The 19133-nt window shown below is 43.4% G+C and overlaps 1 protein-coding gene across 4 annotated transcripts in view; it reads right to left on the bottom strand.

The window, feature by feature from the left end:
• SLC6A19 (solute carrier family 6 member 19) overlaps window positions 1–19133 on the bottom strand; it is a 98448-nt gene that overhangs the window by 20960 nt on the left and 58355 nt on the right. For 3 of the 4 annotated variants that reach the window (XM_074985976.1, XM_074985978.1, XM_074985975.1), the window contains 5 exons: window positions 16081–16218; window positions 12930–13111; window positions 11423–11533; window positions 10369–10481; window positions 7945–8073 (listed from right to left, as the gene is read on the bottom strand). In XM_074985976.1, the coding sequence (XP_074842077.1) occupies window positions 7945–8073; window positions 10369–10481; window positions 11423–11533; window positions 12930–13111; window positions 16081–16218 (673 nt within the window). The remainder of the gene's footprint in view (window positions 1–7944; window positions 8074–10368; window positions 10482–11422; window positions 11534–12929; window positions 13112–16080; window positions 16219–19133) is intronic. The other variant, XM_074985979.1, reaches the window with a different exon arrangement.

The raw sequence follows: 19133 nt of genomic DNA, 5'->3' as shown, positions 1-19133 counted from the left end.
TGCACCACAAACGTTGCCGCCGCCATGTGGCCCAGCAGCTGCAAGCATGTTAAAACCGGCACCGTGGGGCTGTATGTAATGACTTGTACCAGCGAACTGATGGCGCGAAAGCGGGTGTCGGGTAGATACACCCTTGCTGTAATAGAGTTTATACGTGCCCCTATAAACTCTATGTCTTGTGTGGGGTCGGTCTTTGACTTCGCAAGGTTGATGACTAGGCCCAGCGAAGAAAGCATGTCTGCTGTTACGCGTATCATGCGTAGGACCTCTGCCTTCGAAGCCCCTTTCAATAGGCAGTCGTCCAGGTATGGGAATATAAATACCCCCTGTCTGTGCAGGTAGGCTGACACCACTGCCAGGGTTTTGGTAAAGACTCTGGGGGCCGAGGAGAGGCCGAACGGGAGAACCTTGTACTGGAAGTGCTCCTTGCTGACCATAAAACGGAGGAAGCGCATGTGTGCCGGGTGGATTGTTATATGAAAGTAAGCATCTTGTAAGTCGAGGGCTGCAAACCAATCTCCATCGTCCAGTGCCGTGAGTATGGAGGCGACTGTGATCATCTGAAAACGTTGTTTGCGCAAGTACCGGTTGAGGCCCCGAAGATCTAAGATGGGCCTCCAGCCTCCTGTTTTCTTCTCTGTGAGGAAGTAGCGTGAATAAAAGCCTTTCCCCTGGAATTGCTCCGGCACTCGTTCCACCGCCCCTATGAACATAAGATGGTCCACCTCCTGTTTGAGTCTCGCCTCGTGGGAAGCGTCCCTGAGGTGGGGCCTGGGAGGAGGTTTCGGCGGTGGGAGCGACTGGAAGGGGATCGCGTAACCCGTGGCTATGATCTCCAGTACCCATTTGTCTGCGGTGATCTTTTGCCATTGGGAGTGAAACGGTCGGAGGTGATGATGGAACATGAGCTGGGAATGGCATTGTGCGATGGTAGTGATAGTGCAGCCCTCGACATGCCCGTCAAACTTGTTGCCTTTGGGCCTGCCCTGAGGATGCACGGCTTTGTTGAGGACATCGCCTGGGAGTTCTGTACTGTTGCTGCTGTTGATGTCGCCCTTGGTCGTAGCCCCGTTGGTACTGAGCACGCTGTGGTTGGTACGGGTATCATCTTTGCTGAGGGTAATATTTTTTCTTCCTATATGGAGGGGTATAAAAACCCAGAGTTCTAAGTGTAGCTCTGCAGTCCTTACTGGAGTGGAGGACCGAGTCGGTTGAGTCTGCAAACAACTTCTGCGTGTGAAAGGGAAGATCCACAATCTTTGCCTGCAGATCCCTCTGGAGCCAGGATTCTCTACGCATGACCACTGCTGTAGCCGTTGAGCGTGCTGCCGTGTCTGCCACGTCCAGGGTGATCTGGACTCCTGTCCTCGAAGCTGCGTAGCCCTCTTGCACAATCGCCTTTAGCACCAGCTTTTTATCTTCCAGAAGCGAATCCATGAGAGAAGTAAGCCTGGAGTAATTATCAAAATTATGGTTCGCTAGATGTGCTGTATAGTTTGCCATTCTCAATAGCAGGGTGGAGGAGGAATATACCTTCCTGCCAAACAGCTCTAGCTTCTTGGCATCTTTGTCTGAACCCCCCGATTTGTATGGAGAAGTCTTTGATCTCTGCTGAGACAATTCTACCACCAATGAGTTTGGTTGTGGGTGACCAAAAAGGAACTCCATGCCCTTCGCTGGGACGAAGTACTTCTTATCCGCTCTCTTGTTCATAGGCGGAGCGGAGGCCGGGGTCTGCCATATGGTAGTGGCTGACTCCATAATGGCTTCGTCGAGTGGGATAGCGATTTTGGATGAAGCCAGGGGTCTCAAATTTTTCAGGAGGTTGTGATGTTTCTCCTGCACTTCTGCCGTTTGGATGCCTTGCGTGAAAGCCACCCTTTTAAACAGCTCCTGAAACTGTTTGAGGTTGTCCGGGGGAGCAACGTCCCCGGGGGCCATGGCCTCGTCAGGGGAGGACGAGGAGGAACCACTCGGGTAAACCTCCCTTGAACTCTCAGGTTCCTGTGGCCGATGGTACACCCACTCGCTGGAGGATTGTGAAGGAAAGTCTCGGGGTTCTAAAATTAACTCTCCTTGAGATAGCTGTGTTTCCGTCCCCGGCTGGGAGTGTCCACAGGGGGTATTGGATGGCGGGGGGGACCTGCCCCTAGGCGTAGGCCTGGGGTGTCTGTGTCCAGCATGATAAGAACGACCATGGCAGCACGGGCACGGGTCCGGGGATGGAGACCTGGACCACTCTCGGGGTGCGTACCCCCGATGTCTGGGAGAGCGAGATCTCCGCGACGATACAGATAACGGTGAAGCTGGTTTGTGATAGTACTCCAAGGGATCCAATCCCAGAAAAGGCGAAGGTGGCCCAAGCCATGGTGACGTAGGTTGGAGGAACGGAGAAGGAGGCTCTGGATAGGCCGGTGGAGACCCAGATCTTCTGGGTGGCGTGTGCAGCATAAGGGGAGGGCTTGTTGATAGCAGCATTGCAGCCCTGTCCGGAGAAGGGCTGCAGTGCTGGGTTTTTGCTCTTGTCTTTCCCCTCACCTGCGGGGCTGGCACTGCCCCCTCCTGTGCTGGGGATCTCGGCCCTGCTGTCGGCGCCGCGCTCAGCCCGCTCAGCTGCGGTGCTGCGCGGATAACGTCCTCCGGTGCCTGCAGGCTCCGTGCCTGTTGGCCCTGCACCGCTGGCGCCGCAGGGGTCGGTGCCACCTGTGGCGGTGCTGCCGGTTCCAGCACTTGCCTGGCCGCCGCTCTAGGTGCCGCGCATGCCGGCTGTTTGGTAATCGGAGGCTCAGCCTCTGCCACGTGCGCTGCTGCACTGCCACTTGTTTGAGTATGCGGCGGGGGGCTGTGTGCTCCGCCCATCCCGCTCGCTGAGACCGCCGGCAGGGATCGGGCTGGAGAGAGCTTCCTCCGTTTCTGCACCGAGGGGGTGAGGGAAGCCGCCTTCCTTTTGTGGAGCCCAGAGGGCCCTTCTGGTTAAGGCCTCTCCGGCAAGTCGGGCTGGAGAGCCTTATCGAACAGGAGCATTTTTAGCCACATTTCTCTGTCTTTCCTGGCCCTGGCTGTGAGCTTAGCACATTGGGAACACTTCTGGGTAACGTGTGATTCCCCCAGGCACCGAATGCATTCGCTATGCCCATCGGAGGCCGGCATAGCTTCGCGGCAGGACTCACACTTTTTAAAGCCTGAAGAGGACATCACGGTGAGTCATTTTGTTGTTAATAGGGCACTTAGCACTTAATTCGTGCCTGTTTACCTGTCGCGGACACCGGCCTGCAGCGGTGGGAGGCCTACTGGCCTTCACGTCCACGCGTCTTCTCCGCTCCTCTCTCTTTTTATTATATATATATTTTTTTTTTCTCTCTTGCTTTCTCTCTCTCTTTTTTTTTTTTTTAGAAAGAAAAAAACAACAATTTACACGTAAAACTCTAGCTAATCTGACTCTGGCTGCAGCCTGAGCAGATTCCGTCTGCAGCCGATGGCGGTTGAGAAGGAACTGGCGGGGACTGGATCGTGCACGTGGCCGGGGGCGTGCAAGGGTGTGGCGCGCGCCGGCACATGCACGATCCAGGAGAAACTGTTGGAAGAATTCCGATCTGCGGCGCCGGGCGAGCCCGACACCTATTGTGGAGCACCCACGGGGACACTCGTAGAAGAACATCTATGCCAAGACAAAGCTCCTTGTATATTGCGCAGTGGTTATTCCAATGCTACTGTATGATCTGAAATCTGGACAACATACAAGCAACATTTGAAGACACTTGAGCGATATCATCAATGCTGCCTCAGAAGAATCCTAAATATCTCTTGGGAGAATAGGCACACAAACACTAGCATCCGGGAAGGGTCAAACATGACCGGCATTGAAGCCATTATCATTCACCAACAACTCTGTTGGACTGGTCATGTAGTTCAGATGTCTGATCAGCACCTTCCAAAACAGATTCTGTTTTCAGAGTTGAAGGAAATATGGAGGAGCACTGGGGGTCACAGGAAGTGGTTTAAGGACATGTAGAAGGCATGCATGAAAAAAGCGCAGCATCAGTGTCAACACTTGGGAGGACCTTGCCCAGGATCATCCCCCGTGGAGAGAGGTAATCCATGAAGGGCTGGCACAGTTTGAGAGGTACTGTTGCAGTGCTGACTAGGAGAGGTGGAGAAGAAGAAAAGAGTGGCAAAAACTGCCCCACGCCTCTCCAACAACTGCCAACACCTGCCCCTTCTGTGATAAGAGCTATGGCTCCAGAATTGAGCTGATCAGCCATCAATGGACTCTCATATAGGACGGTGACATGAAGATGTCCTATTCATTATTGAGTGACCCCCGAGAAGAACGTGGGAGGACTAGTAGTATTCTACCTGGAACACATCCATTTTTTCACACTTTATACAGACATTAGCAATAAGGAATGGCAACTGTACTCTCCCAAGACCAGGATGTACAGAAGATGGCAGTTGCCTGTGCCAGCTGAGGAATGAATGCATCAGAGTAGAATGACAAATGCTACTGCTCTTCCAAGCTAGAATTCCTGCCCATGCACAAAGGTGTTCACATCACTGTTTATACATATAACTTCACGGCATACATCTACTCTTCCAAACTGGGAGCGCTGGGGGAGTGCTGAACCTCAAAGCTGCCCAGCTATTCCTTCCTGGTAGAATTCACATGCAGCATAGCAATGCAAATGAAGCTGCTCTTTCTAGGCTTGCAATAATGTTGGAGCCAGAATGCCTCAAAGCATAAAATATTTAGAAATGATGAAAATATAAGAAATCTTTCAGCATAACAGTGCCCTCTGGCACTGAGTTCAAAAGGCTATCCTGAAAGCCACCTACATGCTGAAGCACTGGATCCATTTATATGAGCTGAGGGGCAGACAGCTATATAGCCTTTGGGATCCCGGGGAATATGAAGAAATTGCCCTGACTGTACTGCCTTCACCAGTGGTTGAGGTGGTTCTCCAAACCTACCACAAGACTTCCAGCTACTTAAAAGCTAAAAAGACTGCAATGGATGTCTGCAGGTGGTTTTACTGGGCAGACCTGACCCCAGGACACACAGGAGTGGTGTAAGGACTATAAAACGAAACCAGTATCAGTGAAAAGGACCCCCTCAATACAACAAAGATCAACTCATGTTTAGAACTGTTAGCATTAAACAACTTCAGGATGGACTCAAGCCTGTGACCCATCCAACATCCTGATCATTGTGGATTACTAAATAAAATTTCCAGCTGACAGCACTTCCAAGGATATCACTCTCAGGCCAGGCTAGCCAGGACTAGAAAATTAGCCCCAGAAGCTGGCAGTTACACAGCTGCTGTCAGGCCCAAAGAACAGTTCAGATCTGGTGAAGAAGACCGGACCAGCACAATGACCATATGAACAGACATCTGGCAAGGTAGCACCCAAGTTTCAAAGAGATGGAGATACCCTGTTTTTGAAGACAATAGGCATGGATTGCAACTGATCCCCATCCTCTTTGTAAGGACCCTTAACACATTTGAAGATTGTTTTCAGGTATCCGATAGGTCTTCTTTTCTTAAGCCTAAACATGCTTGGGTATTTTATCTTTTTCAACCTTTCCTTTCCGTCAGGTTTCGTCAGGTTTTTATCTTTTTTTTTGTTGTTGCTGTCCTCCAATTAGTGCACATCTTCCCTGAAACTGTGGTGCCCAGAACTGTACTCCAGGTGAGGCCTCAGCAATATTATGCAGATTCAAACAGTTACCTCCCATGTTTTACACGTGATCCCTGTTAATATCCTTGAAATAATACTAACATTTTTTCACAATGGCATCATACTGTTGACCCTCATTCAATCTGTGATCCACTGTAACCCCCAGATCCTTACCATATATGTGACTTTGCACAGGAGAGAAAAAATAGTCCTTTTTATACTAATTGCTAAAAGCTGGTACATATTTGTTAGTGGTATTTATTTCTCATCTGATTTTTGGCTTCCCAAAAGTTATGCAAGTGAGCCAAGAGATATGGGTCTAGTGAAAAGCACAAGGCATGTACTGAATATGAATTTGAAGATAGCTTAGCAAACTGGGATGGCCTCACCATATTAGCAATTTCACAAAAAGTGATAAATCCAGCGCATATGGGCTGCACAGGTTTCTCATTCAACAGATCCAATCTAGGCCTAGTAGGCAACGATGACAACTGGATTCCAGAGGTCATGCAGTTGGTGTCCAGATCCATGGAATCCGGCTTCTTAAGAATTCTCTGCACAGCATCTTTCAGGGACAAACTGGGGAAAGACGTAGGTGTCTGGCAGAGGTCCAGAAGAAGGCCAGAGATCCAAAGCTGCGTAGATCTTGTGCTTCTCTATTTTGCACTGAAGGTGTCTTAAGATCTATTTTGGCCACAAAATACCTTATGTGAAGCGGCTGCACAGCAAGTCTACATGTCTGAGGAGGGGAGATGATTCTCACATTTTTTAGCACACATCACATGATTGCCCAGGTCAATTTCTCAGTCTGACTCTTTGGCTGAGGACATGCCCCAAAGTGCACACACAGTTGGTTACACCTGAAAGGACACGCACAGGTATTCAAGTTTTTGTACACACATCTGGAGGCCTTGGGCTGAAAATCTGGCCCTAAATTATGATAAAGAAAAATTGTTTCAATCCTGCTTAAATCAAACAAAATTACTTACCTGTTCCTGCTTGCGTCATGTAGAAGTGTATGATAGAGTTCACCAGCTACTCTCCATTTATAATGTAGAAATTTGGATCAAATAAGAATTTAATTACTCTTATTACAATATTTATTGGTAATAGGTAAATATAAATATATTCAAAATTGTTAACTTTTACAATGAAAGAAATTACATTCATAAATAGGTATCAGCAGAGATGGTTCAGCAAAATAGTGAGGACATATTATTCGTTGGTGTGAGCATCAGAGATAGTTGGATATGGACTTTTCAAAAAATATAATTTCTGTCTAACTCTTCCATGGAATAAATGAAATCTTCTTTCAAAAAATCAAAAACAGACATTCTACAATTCTGTAGCCCAGGTTCTCTGGATGGATTATATCTCCTGTGATTCATTATAGTCTCACCTTTTAGTGAGGGTAAATGGTTGCCTCAGGGGAGGCTCCAGCTTTGGTGCATCAAGGGAGATAAAAGTCCAGCTGAGGAGCCCAGAATTTACAGGAGAATAGGGACATGAGGCAATCAAACTATAACTCTTGTGGCTATCTAAATAAAAATAAAAATAAAAATATCTTTGTGTTTGGGTAGCTTATTTTTGGTTTTTAGAAATTTAATCTTTTGGCCAAAAAAAAAAGCCAAAATATTTGCACTGAAATATTTGACCAGCTTTAGGAAAGCACACACAGTTCTGCCGAATTCAGTGGTTTAGGTCTGATTATGCTAGTGGTAAAGTGCCCCATTTCATGTAAAACTATAGATATTTCAGTTTTCATGGGTGATGTGAATATTTTTCCTATGTGATCTACTTTTGTTCCAATGGAAATTGTCTCCTTAATAAGTATTTCTTAAGGAGATCTATTGAAAATATGTCAAAAAGTGGAATTTCACTGACTGGTTGATCGTTAACTCCCTAAAACACCACAGTTCAGAACTGTCAAAGGCAAGGGTGCTGCAGCTGGAACAGGAGGACAGCTCAAACGACTATCATTCATGGCTTGTACCATCATTTGGGTCTATTTACTCTTCATTTAAAATGAAAAAACCCATATCTCTGAAAGTCACGTGTTCAACAATTATTGATCTTGGCATGGTAATATTTTTTTTTGGACGTTCTAGTTGGCCTGATCCTGTAACTGGTCAATAGGGCTCACTGTGCAAGCAAGTGCTAGTCACATGACTAAAAGAATAATTCTAACTAAGCTACTGCTATGGAAAGTCAGACTGTTTCCACCCAGGCTAACAAAAGTCTGTGTAGTTACTTTTTATTACAATTTACCTGCTGAAACAGTCATCATATCTCTCTGTTGCTCTGAACCCAATGATGGAGTATATGACAGTAGCTGCATAAATGGATGTGAAACCATTGATCACAGAAATAATCACAGCATCTTTTTCACAGTTGTTGCTGTAGAGCAAAAGACAGAAACATTAGTGAGCTTCCCCTGGTGTGTATATATATATAATATTAAAAATTGGTTATTGAGTTTATCAGAATATCAAGTCAGTAATTTATACGTATATAGTAACTGTTGATACAAATCTGTTTACTCGTATGAGTTACACTTAATTTAAAACTGCATCCTTAAGGACTTTAACATTGCACAGTAATTTTTGTCTTTAATTAACTGGCAGGAATAACACAGCCAGGTCAATATTTCAATACAGTTAAAATTATTCAATCTTATCCAAAGATTATATCTGAAGAAATAAAGTTATAATTAAGCTACATTATTAATAAGTCAGAGAATGGATTAGACTAAGAACAGCCAAAGTACTCAGACCAAAGGTCCATCTAGCTCTGTATCCTGTCTTCTGAAAGCAGGCATCCCAGAGGGAATGACCAGAACTGGTAATCATTAAGGGTGTGTCCACACCAGGAACTAACTTTGAAATTAACTTTGAAGTTAGGCACTACTTTGAAGTAGCCAGCAGAAAGTCTGCACACTTTTTCCTTTACTTCGAAGTTAACGTCAAAGAGATCCCAACTTCAAAGTCCTTACTCCATTCCTGGGAATGGAGTAGTGTCCTACTTCTAATCTTAACTTCAAAGCAGGGTGTGTGTAGATGCTCAGCTTCAAAGTTGCTTACTTCGAAGTTGTACTTCAAAGTAATAAACTTCTAAGTTATTTCTGTAGTGTAGACGCAGCCTAAGTGATCTATCCTGTCACCTCTTCCCTGCTTCTGCCCATCCTGGCTAAAAGTGATTGATGGACCAAACCTCCATGGATGTATCTAGTTTTTTGTTTTTTTTTAAAAAACTCTGTTACAATCTTGGCTTTCACAACATCCTCTTGCTAAGAATTCCACAGGTTGACTGCATCATGTGAAGAAATGCTTCTTTTTATTTATTTTAAACCTCCTGCCTATTGATTTTATGGCATGACCCCAGCTCTTGTACTATGACTATGTATGAATGTAGAATCTCACTCTTTTTCCTATGCTTGCAAGATGGTTTTGTTATGGGGAAGGGGGAAGGATATGAATAATGTGACTTTTCCTAGTCACTGTGACAGAGTTATCCCTACTGATCGGTTTACATTTTACCTCTTACAAACCATGAACTGTTGTGTAGCTTATATTTGTTTTCAGGTTATCTATGCAATAAAAAGTCTATAAACTTTAAAAAAAAATCCTTGACTTAAATCTATCCCACAAAATCATGGGGGCCCTACAGCGAGAAGCCCAGAGGGCTCCAAATGCAAGCTGTTTGTGCATGTGAATCTCTGGCACAGAGTACACTTACATTTTTGAGGGATGTGCCCATTTCACTTGTATTTGAAATCTTCACCTTGGATTTGAGGTACTCTCAACAATCATGACACAATTAGAAGTTCTGTGCTTTCATTAAGAATAGTGTGCTCAAATAAAGCAAGATGCATCACACACTATGGGTACATATACACTAGGAAGTAACTACATTTGGGACCAAATCCAGCAATACTTAGTTTGCCTATTCTGGCAAAAAGCCCAGTGAAGTGAAAGGGAGTCTTGCTTGAATAAAGTGAAAGATGAAATGTCTTATCTGAGATCTAAAAAATCAACGTGCTACATTGTCTACTATGTGTGATGGAGACTCAGGTATGGCATGTGAAATGCCACAAACTCCCCAAAGCTGGAATTTCTTTGGAATTGTCCTATTTAGGGAGCAGGGATTACCCAGCTGCAAATCGCACTTGTATTCTGCTCCTTTAATTTATAGAGTAGTTGAGGCATTCAAAAGCTCTGGCTCTCTCTGCAGGAGCCTTGTGACTCTGGACTCCTTCTGGGCACCATGGCATGATGACTTCAGAACCTCTGCTACAGTGTCCTATTTTGCCATTTCCTCCCCTGCTTTACGGTTTTACTTGGAAGGATGAGGGAGGGAAAGGAAGAGGAGACATTCAGCATATAGTGTTTCATATTACACAGGTTTATGCTGGATTCATTAGTAGTAGCATTTTAGTGCTTTGGTGTCCTCTGCTAGATTATAAGAACAAGGGCTTCCAAAGGATGCATGAAAAAGGAGGTTGAAGTTGCACTCTTATCCCTCCAAAGATGATCCGCTGGGTCTGAGTTTTCTGCACTTTTGGAGCTGATAACCATCCAGTCCTAAATAATTATGCAGAAAAATGGCAAAAAAAAGGGCAGAATCTAACTACAGCATCTTATATCTAATAATGGGATACTGAGTTTAAATTGTATTCTTGTGCTTGTTACTTACTGAATGGAATTGTAGCTAGAGAAAGAAATGAGGCCTCCAAAGGCAAGGGAGAAAGAATAGAACACTTGAGCTCCCGCATCCAGCCATGTGACTGGATTAGCCAACTCATTAACCTGAGGTATGAGACAAAAGACTTCATGAATGAATAATATAACATCTTATGTTGTGTAATATAGTACAGCATATGTTGAACATAGGAAAATCATACTAGAAACTGGAACAAGATCATTGGAGATGATGTAACTTTTTTTAATTGTCACACAGCAAACTAAATGAGTGCTTTTATAAACTTATTTTCTTTGTGTTTCTAATGAGTTAAAATTAAACATAAGTAGTTTCTAAATACACACAAATACAAGAGTATGTGAATAATTGTCTCCCTGCAGATGACAATAGGCTTCTTACTTCTTTCCTCCAAAAAATGTTTAAGTTGTACCACTTAATACTGTTGTATCAAAAAATAATTCGTAACCTGGGGCTCCCACGGCAGTTCAACACTCATTTTAGGGAGGAACTGCTCTGAAAATAAACCATTTTAATACATCTGGAGAAAAAATTCCCAAACAGGATGGGATTATGGTCCTAATTCCACTTATGTTTGACACTCAGGCCTAGTCCTTTCTATTGGTAGGGTATGGAAGCATTCTAGAAGCAGAATATGAGAAAACAGTTTACATTGTTCTGGAAGGATCCCTCTGGCCCATTGAGGAGTTCATCACCATAATCTTAGGGGAGCATATATTCTTTCATGACTGAAAGCATAATCAGCATGATATAAAGCATTTAAGTTTGGAGACAATCATCACCACTACAACAGAAGACCCAAATGGCTCACATACAATTTTAAAAAAATTCCTACTGTGTTGCTCTTACACATGGAAGAGCTCTACCATCCAACTAAAGTCTTCAGGCAATGGGTTTTAGGATGCCTGAAGGATAGTCACAATACATACCCATGGGGGCTGGGGTGTGCATGTTATTTCTTACTTATCATTCATGATACAGATACATACTTAGTGGTCTCATTCACAAGTAAAATAATCCAATCACTTACTTTTGGAGTGAAGAGAAATGCAATGCCACTGACTGACCCCTTCAATGTCAGGCCGCGGATCAGGAAAATGGTAAGCACAAGGTAAGGAAGAGTTGAAGTTACATACACTGCCTGGAGAAGGAACACACAAATATTTAAAGGGATGAGATAAAAATTGTTTCATGAAAAATAGCAGAGAAAGAAAGAAAAGACACGAAAACAATGAAATGCAAAACAGATAAAAATACTAAAAAGTGTTCAATTGGTCACAGTTAACGCACTGTTGGAATTTTTATGTTTGAGAAATGCAGTGCATACCTGTACATTTTGAGTACTCTTCAGCATTCAAATCAAGTCATTCTGTCATAACTGGTAACTATGAAAAGAAGTCTACAACCTGATGTCTGATTATTACTGTTGATAATCAGGAGCTATTATAAAAATCTGGGACCTGCTGAATGCGCAACATTTTTACAAAACCGAAATACTTATTGAAATGCTTAAATATGCACTTAGGACCCTAACTTTAGTTATTTATTTTTGAAAACCTTGAATTCAGAATTTAGATAGCAAGTATTGACGGATGAGCACATTTAATTTCAGTTTTCTGTCTTAAATTGTGTGTTTCCCTTCACAGCAGGAATGCCGCAAGCTTCCTTTTCCTTTTCAAAATGAAGACTATTAGCGAAATGATCAAAACACAGGTACAGTATCATATCCCACCATGCACTGCACATATTAAAAGGGGAGTTATCCAAAATTCAGAGATCACATATTGTTTGTTATTTAGAAATGAGTTGTTGGGCTTTCAGATGTTCACCATTTATTTAAAATAATCATGAGTTGTTTTTTTTAATTTGCAGTTACAGTGTTTGGAGCCACAAAGGACTTAAAGAGCCACATGTGGCTCCAGAGCTGGAGGTTGGAGACCCCTGTATTAGGGCATAAGCTTTCATGGGTAAAATCCACTTCATCAGAGTCACCTATTTCAGGACAAGCCCAAAAAAGAAAATAATAGACCAATGCTGGTTATCACCTACAGCCCACAGCTAAAATCCTCCACCACATCATAAACAAGCTATCCTGGAAAACAATCCCTCACTCTCACAACCTTGGGAGACAGAGCAGTCCTTGCCCACAGACAGCCCCCTGCCCCACTCTGCCCCAATCTGAAGCAAACACCCACACAAAGGTATGATTCGTGAGCGGTCATACCAAAAAAGATCCTTCATTAAAGAGTATCTTAAAGGTTAATAAGGTATGGAATGAGACATGGGCATGCTGAAATCAGGAAGCTGGATACTACTGAATCCATACATAAACTGAATCGTTATTCATCCTGCTTCCCTGTTCAAAAGTATTGTTGAGCTATGGTAGGTGTTTTTACAACTTCCAGTGACAATAGGATTACTTTTGCTGATGAAATATGTAGCTTTTATAATATGACTAGTTTCACATGTTCTCATGTACATAGGAAATCATAAGTGAATCTATCCATCTCACGCACATACAAAATAAAACATAATACCTTTCCTGTTGTTTCAATGCCTCTGATTGTGCACGCATATAGGACTCCCCAGGCACAAGTTAAACACAGTAAAAGCCACCACTGGATGCTGCCTGAATCATCAATGGAAGTGGAAATATTTAAAGTTTCTCTGTACCAGAAATAATCTACTGGAGAACTCTTGGCACACTCTTCTACATAACCTGCAACCATAAAATGATGGTAATTCAGTAAATTTATTAGATAGGTAAAATAATGATACCCCTATCATCTAATTCCACACGAAATTACACAACTTTAATACACACTGAAAGTTGGTTGGTAAGTTTCAGAACCTCTTAGAACCTGGTTTCATGGAAAACTGGTAGACTCTTTCAGATGACCAGTCTAATAACAATTCTCCTGAAGACTTTGTAGTTTTATTAAACCCACCATATGTGCGAAGAAAGATGTTTGCATATATGTTCCCCTTCTCACTTTCTATTGATTGGTTATGAGGGGGTTATATGGTGGCTTGTCTCAAGAGGAAAAGTGGAGGGAAGTTATAAACTCAGTTTCTACAGTATGTATACATGGGTGTTCTTCAGGGATATCATTCTTCAAACTCATTTTTAACAAAGATCTTTGGATCTTCCACTGTTTTTATCTTGCAAGAGATCTTGTCTGAGAATTCCCTTTTGGAATGTCCTTGAAGCAAGAGTTTATATTCTCATTAATAGTACCTGCTTGGTCTTATCTATGCCTGGATGAGGAGAAACTAAGACAGGTGGTTCACCTGCATCACCATGCTGGACTGTGCTGGGGGGCACTTCCATCTCTGTGCAGGTTGAAACTCTCTAGTCCACCACTCTCGCATCGGGCAACATCCATAATCCAGCATGATTTTAGGTGGCCAGGAGACCACTTATCAGGGGGGTGGCCAAGTTTCCTGGGTCCCAAAAAGTTCGTTTGTAGCCACCAGTTCTGGCTTTCAGCGTTCTGTATTGTTATTTAGCTGCAGTTTACACCTACATATACTCTAAGAGCCCAGTAAGCCATGGAAGTGTTGGTAATGTGCTAGACGATGTTGCCCTCTCGTGATCTGGCAATTTTTCTTGTTTGGCATCAGTCAGGTCCCGAAGGTGCCAGATGAGAGAGGTTCAACTTATACTACTTCATACATACATGGTCAGCGTTCATCAGCCATTAGTTTTTCTGGGTAGTCAGCAATATTTAAGCATTTATTGTTGAACTCAGACCAGATTGTCATGAACCAACACCCAGAACTGGACCTTTCATAATTTCTAACCCAAGTATCTTTGTGGCCTGGATTACCAGAATATGTAGCTCTTTTATATTTTTGCCACATACGTTTTGCCATGAATGGTTACTTTTTTCTTGAATAGTGCAGATGAAAAGTGTATCTAACGTGTTTCATCTCACTGAGATGTATTCATATGTCACACAAATATTACAGACTCCTCTAATATCTTAGATAAATAATTCCAATCTGTTCTATTCTCTGACACAGAGCAGAATGCTCAAAGCTGCCTAAAGATTTTAGATGGTCATTTCCCACTAGAAAGCCACTAGGCAGCTTTGAAAATCTCAGACACAGTGTTAAAAGTTGTAAGGGAAAACTGGATTGCTTTCACTTGTGATGGAAATCAGAAGTTGCAAAGATAAGATTTAATTTTCATACATTTCTGAGTTTGTTCATACTGAATGAGGTCCATACAATTTAAACTTTGGTTGTGCTAATGTGCAGGGAAATGGGTCCAGTTGATCTATGTATACCATGTTTTACCCTCGTTTTATCCAAAGCTTCATGTATACCATGGTAATATATAACATGTATAATGTATACCATGATAATATGATACGAATACCATAATCTCCATCGCTGGAGATATTTAAGAACAGGTTAGATAGATGTCTATCAGGGATGGCTTAGACAGTACTTGGTCCTGCCACGAGGGCACGGGCTGGACTCGATGGCCTCTCGAGGTCCCTTCCAGTCCTAGTCCTATGAAATGCACAAAAGCATTATTGAACTGTATCTTTTCTAACCTACCAAATTTTATTATAGTGCCAGTAATCTTCTATTTTCCTAAGCCACACAGGCTCCTGAATGCTAATGTTTGCCCTGGAATTTGTACTTTTGCAAACACTGAATACATGGTATGACAGGGTCAAACCAGAGGGCTAGCTAAGAAGGGGAGAGAGGCAACGCTAAACAAGCAGACATGGCATGGCTAATTAGCAGAGAGTTACTTCAGGGCAGTGAGGAGCAGCTGACCCATGAAAGCAGACAAGAAGGGGCTGCTATAAATCAACTAAGGCCAGCTGAGCTCACGTGAGGCTGTCATGGAACGTTTAAATAGCCTTCCCTGCTGGGATAAGGGGGAAGAGTGTGGAAGCTGAACAAGAATGAGATTCTAACATTTGCCAGAGACAGCAGGGTAGGAAAAGAGTTCCCACAGGGCATGTTTGGGCTCCCCTTTCTCCAGGTGACTACTAGGGTTAGCCAGTGACTGGGGAGGAATACTTACCCAACCCAGGCAGACCAGGGGGTCCCTACGCCAGCCCCTTTTATCCAAGGGACGAAAGTCCAAACCATGGCTAGGGCACATGGGGCCCATACTACAGTACGCAGATTACCTGCAGGACTGTGAGCAGAACAAGAGACTGGGGCCCAGGAGTGAGAATTACCCTGCCACAATGGGAAACATACATCAGGTCTCTCCTACTTGCTCCAACTCTGAAGAGATTACAACATGTCAGGTATTTCATCTAAAGCTGTAATTCCTCCAGAACACAGATTTCAGTTATGATGTCAAAGTGTGTACTCAATACTTTTCTGCAAAACTGAAGCATTAAAATATCAACGTGCTCTCTGATAAAGTTAGACAAATTGTGTGAGACAATTACTGGATCAACTTCTGTTGGTAAGAGAAACAAGCATTAGACCCACAAAGCTTATCCCTCTCATCAGCAGAAATTGTCCAATAGAAGATATTACCTCACCTACATTGTCTCTCAGTCCTGGGATTGACATGGCTGCAACTACACTGCATATAACCCTGATAAATTTGGCAGGGTATGTTATTTTTGTACAGAAAAATTCTGATTGCATTAATTATTAATGACAAAAAGTGTTTTACAAACGAAAATATTATTTCATAAATTGTACCAGTTCTGTTGGCATTGAGAGGGCATTCACTCCATGGCAATGGCTCCTGGAAAGAGTTGAAGAAATACCACATCACCCAGGCAATGATAGTGTTATAGTATAAACCAACCAGGAATGATACAAGCAGTGCTGCTATACCTGAAGAAGAAGGAAAAAAAGATTATCATATGCAGTTTTCATTTGTTTTAAAAGCAATGTTAAAATATATCAACAAAAACATAAGAAGTTATAAAACTAATCCACTGGACCCTCTCAGTCAACTATATGAATGCTGTGAAAATGTGTACCTTGACAATGTAAGTTAATAGTTTGAATGGCTACAGATGAGCACAACTATTCTTGAATTCTAAACACAAAGTTTATAACCTCCCCATATAAACAACATTAGGGCTACAAGTCAACTGTCACTTTCCCATTCTGTAACTTTTTGAGTACTTGGCTTTGTAACCTTAACAATCTCTTAACAAACCTAGGTTTTTCTTAATGTAATGTTATAACAAAAATCAAATTCCATTTTTTAAAAAATTATATTGACCCCACACGGGTAATCAGCTGGTTTGGGACACAGGTGAAAAGCACAGTCTTCTGACACTCATCCGAAAGGAGAACTTTTAGCAAGAACAGGCTGTTTATTCTCTATGCAGTGCAGCTAGTAGAGTGGCGGGGTGAGGTACTCATTTAGGGTTGCAAGTATTAGCTAGACAGCGGAGCAATATTGAGACTTAGGTAATCCTGGGTTCAATTCCATGTTCTGGAGGAGAATGTGTTCTAATGGTTATAAATCTTCTGTCCACAAGTGCCTTCCCTCCTCTCCCTGCTGTTACACCTTTCCCATCCTAGCCGATTTGCTTATGTCCCTATTTTCTCCTCTGTTCCTCACTCCCCTCTGAATCTGAGTCCAATAGCATGTGTCTCCTCCTTCGTGGTGGCATTAGTAGGGAGAGCACTGAACACACAGTCTACCTATTTCAGCTGAGGTGGATGATACTACTTTGACCTTGGGCAGCCAAAGGGAGAAATTGCAGGGAAAATCATGGGAACACAAGGCTTCTTTAAATCATTTCATTGTGATTTCTGAGATCAAAATTACACCTTTTCTCCTGCATTCATCCTGGGAGAGAGCTAAACATTTAAGCTGAAACTTTGGGGGAAAAAAAAATCAGCCTAAGGCAGGCTCTTGGCATGAAAGCTACCAATGCTGCAGGCCACAACAAACACTAAAACAGGGGTCAGAAACCTTTCTGAGGCAAATTGCTGAAATTTGACCTTTTTACCTCTATGTACAGTGCTGGTGATACTTTTTAAAGTCACTAATAGTCCTACTTATAACAGCTTCATTAATTAATTAAGATGCAGAGCTTTACCATTTAGGCAGTGATTAATACCATTAGCTGGTCTTTTGTTAATTCACGGGCGGCATGGCTTTGAGCAAGATCCTGGCTGCATGGGGAAAAAGGGGTGGCACTGAGCTTCTGCCTTGTGTACTGATGAAAATCGGCTTGTGTGCCACTCTTGGAAGCCATGCCATGGGATGCTGACCCCTGCACTAGAAAATGGTAGCATTCTAAACATGCTTTTTCACCAAATGCTTGTTTAACCCTCTTTATCATCCAAAGATAGTTAAAGAGTAGATCATGATTCAGACTATGTACCTATTCAAGGGAGTAACCCCCAGCTCACACTCTCACTTGGGCCATCCAGGCCTTGGGTACAGGGTGAATAGTAGTAAACAAAACTATTGCTTTCTTTATTCTCTGCCTTACAGTAGATGGGCAATGATAGGGTGGGAAATGGACAGGGAGTGGTCAGAGCCTCGCCTAGCTGGTAAGAGTATCTGAGCCAATGCAGGGTGGGAATGAAATGTAACAATGGTATGCAGGCCAGCAATAATTTTCATATCCCCAGGCAGCAAGGAGACACCAGGAGAGAAAATGTGATTCAAAGGTATGTGACATACCTTGACTTCAGCAAGGCTTTTGATACGGTCTCCCACAACATTCTTGTCCATAAGTTAAGGAAATATGGATTGGATCCTTGGACTCTAAGATGGACAGAAAGCTGGTGTGATGGTTAGGCCCAATGGGTAGTGGTCAATGGCTCAATATCTGGATGGCAGTCAGTTTCAAGCGGAGTGCCACAAGGCTCAGTTCTGGGGCCGGTGTTATTCAACATCTTTATTAATGACCTGGATGAGGGACTGGATTGCACCCTCAGCAAGTTTGTGGATGACACAAAACTAGGGGGAGAGGTAGATTCCTTGGAGGGTAGAGAGAGAATCCAGAGGGACCTGGATAAATTGGAGGACTGGGCCAAAAGAAATCTGATGCAGTTCAATAAGGAGAAGTGTAGAGTCCTGCACCTGGGGCGGAAGAATCCCAAGCATTGTTACAGACAGGGGACCAACTGGCTCAGCAGCAGTACAATGGAAAGGGACCTAGGGGTTATGGTGGATGAAAGGCTGGATATGAGTAAACAGTGTGCCCTTGTAGCCAAAAAGGCTAATGGCATACTAGGGTGCATTAGGAGGAGCATTTCGAGCAGGTCTAGAGAAGGAGTTATTCCTCTTTTTTTGGCACTGGTGAGGCCACATCTGGAATATTGTGTCCAGTTTTGGGCCCCCCAGTATAAAAAGGATGTGGATTTGCTGGAGCAGGTTCAGCGAAGGGCAACAAAAATGATTAAGGGTCTGGACTGGGTAGGGTTGATGATAGGCTGAGGGATTTGGGCTTGTTTAATTTACAGAGGAGAAGACTGAGGGGTGATTTAATAGCAGCTGTCAGCTTCCTGAAGGGGAGCTCTAAAAAGGAGGGTGAGAAACTGTTCTCGGTGGTGTCAGATGGCAGAACAAGGAGTAATGGTCTGAAGTTGAAGAGGGAGAGGTGTAGGTTAGGTATTAGGAAAAACTACTTCACCAGGCGGGTGGTGAAGCATTGGAATGCGTTGCCTAAAGAGGTGGTGGCTTCTCCATCCCTTGAGGTTTTTAAGTCCTGGCTGGACAAGGTCCTGGCTGGGATGACTTAGTGGGGGCTGATCCTGCTTGAAGCAGGGGGCTG

The sequence above is a fragment of the Carettochelys insculpta genome, chromosome 2, assembly GCF_033958435.1.
Source record: "Carettochelys insculpta isolate YL-2023 chromosome 2, ASM3395843v1, whole genome shotgun sequence".
Taxonomy (NCBI): domain Eukaryota; kingdom Metazoa; phylum Chordata; order Testudines; family Carettochelyidae; genus Carettochelys; species Carettochelys insculpta.
The sequence above is the reverse complement of the archived record's forward strand: the minus strand, read 5'-3'. Positions and strand labels throughout refer to the sequence as shown.